At 46.0% G+C, this 6,322-nt stretch overlaps 1 protein-coding gene, 1 long non-coding RNA gene and 1 other non-coding gene across 8 annotated transcripts; 2 read left to right on the top strand and 1 right to left on the bottom strand.

Annotated features, from left to right (window-relative positions):
- Nucleotides 1-229: 229 nt before the first annotated feature.
- Nucleotides 230-1,098, top strand: LOC149987525 (uncharacterized). The gene is made up of 2 exons (XR_016497872.1): nt 230-410; nt 969-1,098. It is a non-coding gene; the product is annotated as an uncharacterized LOC149987525 (long non-coding RNA).
- On the top strand, nt 310-6,005 carry LOC112294465 (uncharacterized). 6 transcript variants are annotated; one of them, XR_016497871.1, is made up of 6 exons: nt 310-2,594; nt 2,816-2,928; nt 3,223-4,113; nt 4,285-4,868; nt 5,369-5,659; nt 5,857-6,005. XR_016497871.1 is itself a non-coding variant. In XM_024544906.3 (5 exons), exons 2-5 carry the CDS (start codon nt 1,793-1,795, stop codon nt 4,672-4,674), a joined length of 2,196 nt encoding a protein of 731 aa, XP_024400674.1. In that variant the 5' UTR covers nt 310-1,361; nt 1,618-1,792; the 3' UTR covers nt 4,675-5,076. The 6 variants fall into 6 exon arrangements, 1 of the variants encoding a protein (XP_024400674.1); XR_016497869.1 differs by having other exon boundaries at nt 5,369-5,662; XR_016497868.1 differs by adding an exon at nt 5,194-5,267 and having other exon boundaries at nt 5,369-6,005.
- TRNAR-CCU (transfer RNA arginine (anticodon CCU)) lies at nt 5,865-5,937 on the bottom strand. The gene has a single exon. It is a non-coding gene; the product is annotated as a tRNA-Arg (tRNA).
- Nucleotides 6,006-6,322: the final 317 nt, after the last annotated feature.

Here is a 6,322-nt window from a genome sequence, read left to right as displayed (position 1 = left end):
GTTGGGCCGAAATCATCATCATTATTATTAATCCACTAACAGTGAAAAAATTAAAAAACCATATACCAAAAAATAAAATAAAAAAACAAATTCCTAATTGTTTTGCCATCGTGTAATAATCAAACTCCCCACTAAACCGTCGAGGAGGGTAGGAAAAACGATGTAGTCGGTAGTGATGAAGGTAGGTAAGTAGCACCGGCGCGGTAGGTATGTAAGTTTGCGATCCGCACAGACAGCAGTGGGGTCGCAACACGGGGGGCGGGCAAAGGGCGAAGATGAGCAAACCTAGCAGAGCTGAGATCGCAGGGAAGGAATGGAAAGGAAGGGAAGGGAAGCTCCATTCGCATTCGCAAGCACTGGGCGCGGAGATCTTCGCTTCCGATCCATATCCGGCGTTTCTTCTCCGTCAGGTGGGTTCCACAGCGATACCCACCTCCATATCTTGCCGCAATCGGAGCCATATTCCGGAGCCAGGCTCGCAACACAGAGTGCGCCATACCATACAGAAGCAGAAGAAGAAGCAGAAGACATTGGGATCCGTTTCATGGTACTGAATGCGCCGCTGACGGTGTCGTCCTGTGAAGCTTTGACGGTGGACGGGATTTGAGAGGTCGAAGAGAACCAGCCGAACGAGACTCTGGGTGTTGAAGTTGTGTGTGTGTGTTTCTGGGTTCCCCTTTTTTTTGTTTTGTTTTGTTTTTTTCTTTCTTTCTTTCTTTCTTTCTTTCTTTCTTCTTCTTCTTCTGAGAGGGGAAGGGGTAAGGAGGCTTGCGATGTTTTGAATATTTGGGGGCTTAGGGGGGGAAGAGATGGACTTGGGATATGGTGTCGGCATGTCTATTGGGGGTTGGTTCTGGGTGGTGTGACTTTGGGGGTGGATGTGACGGAATGCCCTATGGTGGTTGTGCGTTGGGGCACGGCGACATTGATACGGAAGGTGGATAGTGATGTTTGGGATGCAATGTCAGGGCGGAGAAGCGATGGTTGCTCCGGGTGGGTGGCGTGTGCAGATTGCGCCTGAGTTGGTGGTGTAGGGGAGCAAAAGAGGAAAAAGAAGATTATTGACGGTTATCGGAGGGTGTAGATGTTTCTGTAACCTACTTTCCGGGCCTTCTGGTACTTAGGGGTGTGTATCATATGTATGCCGTGGAGACGCGAAGTATTCTCGGCGAGACCGGGGGGAGAGCAAGGGAAAGGGGAAGGAATCGTCGACAGCTCAGTTTGACCACTGGAGTGGACCCTTAGACAGGCGGAAGGGGAAGAAGAGGTGCAAGCTAGAACTGGCGGTCATCATGCGAGCGCTTGTGTTACTCAAACCTTCTTATGTAACCCGGGCGAGGAAGAACGGACTGGTAGTCGAGGTGCGGACGACTCAGTTTTTGTATTAGTATGATCAAGCCATCCAAGAAAGATTTCAAATTCTCGAAATTGGTTTTTGTCTTCTCTTTGCCTGTGAAGTCTTCAAGGAGTTTGGCGGGTGTAGAGAATGGTGTTATCGTCGATTTCAAGACGCATGTGGTGCACGAGATATTTTTGGGGGAGAGGAGACAGTGATTTTTCATTAGTCTGAGGTTATGATTGTAAGAGTGTCTGACCACTAGGAGGTCTGGTTACTAGGGTTAAGCACGGAGCTGGAGGGTCTCACTAGGGCTGGACTGACTGGAGACAGCGGATCTGGAAAGCAAGGGTAACCGGAAACAGATGTGGTCAAGGCAACATATTACGTTGCAAAGATAGGGATTTTCTGGAGTTCATATTGTTGCGAGGTGTAGGAGTGAGGGATTAGGAGAAAATGGCACAGCTTTCGGGTTTGGAGCTGGCAGCTTATGACAAGAGCCCTGTGCATGCCGCTGTCGCACGGCGAGACCACATCACTCTGCAGCGAATTCTGTCCAAGCTGCCACGCCCTGTGAAGGCGGGAGAGGTGACAACGGAAGCAGAGTCTATCGCAGCGGAGGAGCGAGCGGACGAGATTTCGAAGGTTATAGATAGGCGTGATGTGCCTGGGCGTGAGACGCCCTTGCATTTAGCTGTGAGGCTCGGAGACGCAGATGCCGTAGAGATGTTGATGAGTGCTGGCGCAGACTGGAGTTTGCAAAATGAGCAAGGTTGGAGTGCATTGCAGGAGGCTGTGTGCGCAAGGGAGGAGGGAATTGCCATCATCATCACGCGGCACTATCAACCCATGGCGTGGGCGAAGTGGTGCCGTCGGTTGCCGCGCCTTTCAGCTACCATGCATCGGATGCGGGACTTTTACATGGAGATTTCTTTTCATTTCGAGAGCTCTGTTATACCATTCATAGGTCGCATTGCACCGTCTGATACTTACCGGATATGGAAACGGGGCTCTAATCTTAGGGCAGATATGACTCTCGCAGGCTTCGATGGATTCCGAATCCACAGATCCGATCAGAGCTTTGTGTTTTTGGGTGATGGAAGCGAAGATGGGAAACTTGCACCTGGTACTCTTTGTGTTTTGACTCACAAGGATAAGGAAGTTGCAAATGCATTGGAGGGTGCTGGGGTACAACCGTCAGAGAATGAGATTGCACAAGAAGTCGCTGCCATGTCAAGGACTAACATGTACAGGCCAGGTAATATCTATTCCACGCTGGTGTCTTGTTGCTTTGGAGTCAAATTTAGCCTGAGTCATTCAGCGTGAAGAAGCGAGTACGTGAACAAGAAACTTTTACTTCCTCGCCTCGAGCTGATTGGTCATTTTGTTCTTTCATATGACGATTTTATTTTGTGAACTATTTGATCCGGCTTTCAGCTCATTAATTATTTATCATCTGATGTGAACACATCAATGCAGGCATTGATGTCACCGAGGCAGAGCTGGTCGCTCAAACGTCGTGGAGGCGACAAGAAAAGACAGAAATGGTGGGAGCATGGAAGGCAAAAGTTCATGACATGCACCATGTTCAGGTAAATCCGAGCGCATCAGAATGATCTGTTTTGTGTCTTCATTCTGGTCAAACCCACTCAACGAGCTCTTTGGCAAGGGTTGCGTATATCCTTATTTTGGGATAGAATGTGTCTATCTGCATCCAGAAAGTTCTGTGTCGCTTTACTTTCTGAATCCTAGGATTTCTATCGTGCTCTATATTTACTTTGACATTGAATTGACGTTACTCAAGGACCTAGCGCTATATGCGTCTTGTTTCTTGTAATTGGTTCGGTTTCATTCATATTCGTGGACAATGGAAAATCTATGTACAGGTGAGCGTTAGGTCTAGAAGAGTTCCTGGTGCGATGACGGATGAGGAGCTATTTGCACTCGATAGTGACAGGGTAGATACAGAGGCAGACGAAGATTATAGCAATTTACTTACAACTGCAGAGAAAGAGCAGCTGGAAAATGTTCTGAAGGCGGAGCATTTAGATGAGAACCGCACCGGTGGTGCAGAAAGGCTAGACCATGAGTTGCAGAATGGGAATTTTGTTTACCTGAACGAAGATTCAGATGACGAATCCGACTCACATCTTAGGCAATCACCCCATGAGAACGGGAATGGTGAATTGCTTGGATCTTCCAAAGATGAAAAAAGGAGTCGGTGGTATGCTTGGGGAAAGAAGAGTGTGAAAGCTTCTAAGAAGCTGGATTCGCTTAGTGACAAAGGTTCTGATTCAGGTCATTCAAGTGCCGAGGCCCCAAGGAAATCTAAACAAGGTCCTGGTTTACCCACACCTGACTCCCAACTAAAGCTATTAAAGCAAAGGAAATCCGTGGATGGGCGCAGGTCTGTAGATAGTCAGTTAGCTGCCTATGAGAACCAAAATCGGCCGTCTGTAGATCGGCGACCGTCGAATGTTGATGACCTGCTGTCAGCAAAAGGAAAGGGGAAAGAATTGAAAAGTGGCAGACATAGTACCAGTAGTAAGGAGTTGATCAAGAGCAAGTCCCGTCGTGGTACTCCCAAGCCTGAGGCTACATCGGAGAGTGAGTACAAAAAGGGGCTGAGACCAATTTTGTGGCTGACACCTGACTACCCTTTGAAGACCGAGGAGTTGTTACCGCTCCTGGACATTCTAGCAAACAAGGTCAAGGCAGTTCGGCGATTGCGTGAATTGCTTACTACAAAGTTGCCTCCAGGAACCTTCCCTGTTAAGGTTTGTCAATGCATTTGGTTTATGTCTAAGATCAATTATTCTTTTCAATGCCAGTATTTTGTTTCTTGTCCTGACAAATTCTAATGCCTGAAAGCTGATTACAAATCCCATCCATTTATGGACATATATAGTTTGAAGGACATTCTCTAGCTGATCTGCATGCTTCTACAGGTGGCTATTCCCGTGGTGCCGACAATCAGAGTGGTTATCACCTTCACCAAATTCGAGGAACTGAAACCGGCGGAAGAATTTTCAACCCCTTTATCCAGCCCCAGGCACTTCAGTGATGCCAAGTCAGAGGCAGACGCAGCGCCAGCCCCGTCTCAGGGCTCCTGGTTGTACTGGATGAGAGGCGCTCCAGGTTCAGGCAAGAGTGCTACAGTGAGCAGCTTGGAGGAGCAGCTTGAGGAAGAGGCTGATCCATTCATGATTCCTCCCAACTATCGATGGATTGACATGGAAGAGAAGAAACGCCGCTTACGCGAAAAGAAGGGCCGAAGCAAGAAGGTTAAGAAGCCTCCCCGACCTCCATCCTCACAGGATGTGGACACTAACAATTAGTCTCTGGCATTGAGTTTGTGAGAAGCATTGTTTGTAGATTGATATAAGTTAGGTGTTTAACTGAGGCTAATCTAAGGTTGTGACGCTTGGAGGGGCTTGGAGGAGCATGAGGCAATTTGCTATTGTTTTTGACAAGTCATTTTCACTGCCAATCATTTGTTGGAGGCAACAGGTGGCTGGGTATTCTTTCGCAGGTATCTTTTTTGCCTATCTGTTTCCAGAGCCTTGAGATTTCACTTTCATTTTAGTGCTTAAGGCTTTGGCCCAACCTTCCGCCGCATTTGAACTTCCTTCAATTTCCTACAGGACTTGCTCTGCTCTGGCAAGCAAGTTGCATTTATTTGGAATCCTTTGTCACAAATTTTAGCTGTATGAAGATAAATGTTACTAATATTCTTATTACTATCTCTTCCTAGCTGACACCATGACTGAGGTGTCAAGTTCGTTACTGTTAGTTTCAATTTCTTATCAACTCCATTGTTGCAATTGAGCAGAACCGACTTTTTAATACGTGTGCAGAAACCCACAAGGCGTTGAATATGCTTGTGACATTTATCCAATCCATTTATATATATTTTAGAAACTTCAAAGTGGTATGATACAGTTAATTTAAGATCAAATCGAAAGTGGCAATTTAAATTTGGAGTTTTAAACGTGCCAATCATACCGTTTACTGGAATGGGCTGTCTCCCAGGACCAACAGAATGAAAATCTGGCACGGATTTGTTTGACACTGAGAAGCCACAATAAGTTGGAGATGTGCAGTATACTGAGATGAAGCCAAGTACAGGTCATCATAGCTGACCATCTTCAGGCACTGCATTTATATTTCATTTTAAGCGTTTGGCACTGAAGAAGAGCTTTTCAGAGCTTCTAATGGGCTTCAAGACGGAGCTGTTTATGTCGCACAGACATCCCCACCAATGATGTGCTTTCTGGACTGAAATTTGAGTCCTTGACCCGGTGTCCAGCGGAGCTCAACTAAGTAGTAACGGCCCTAATCCCGTTTTTTAAAAATTCGTTACTAACTTGGTTGGCAAACTCAGCGAGATTCAGTTTAGATCCTTTACATCTTAAGAGAGTATTTTGAAGGATTTACTTCAAAGAGCATGCAAGAAGAGAAACAGTCGAAAATCAAAGTCGAAATTGCATCTAAAACCGAGTAATCTTTTTTTTGAACAGAGGTTTCACGCGCCAGGTAGGGGTCGGACCTACGACTTTCTGCTTAGGAAACAGACGCTCTATCCACTGAGCTACAGGCGCTCAAGACTACGTCGAAATTGATTATTTCTTTTAATCTGATACTTCTAAAGTTCTGTTGTGATTATTAACATGTCTATTGGTATAAATGAGTGTGATAATGTTGCTAATGCGGTGATGAGCAGGCAAACAATTGGTATACCACAACTTGATTGTGGACAGATGGTTCACACAGTTTTTCTATCTCCAGTTTTTCATATAGATTTGACCATGCTTTTTCCTGCATCCTCAACCCAATCAGATGGATTAGGGTTTTTTCAAGACCTTGATGCTGTATGAGATATACATGGTTACCTCCAAAATGTCAGACAATCTAGAATCACACAAGTGTCATGGACCTAGCAGTACTTGTTTAATCCACCCATCAAATTATGGGCACCAAAAACTG

The sequence above is a fragment of the Physcomitrium patens genome, chromosome 17, assembly GCF_059467195.1.
Source record: "Physcomitrium patens ecotype Gransden chromosome 17, ASM5946719v1, whole genome shotgun sequence".
In the NCBI taxonomy this organism is placed as follows: Eukaryota; Viridiplantae; Streptophyta; class Bryopsida; order Funariales; family Funariaceae; genus Physcomitrium; species Physcomitrium patens.
The sequence above is the reverse complement of the archived record's forward strand: the minus strand, read 5'-3'. Positions and strand labels throughout refer to the sequence as shown.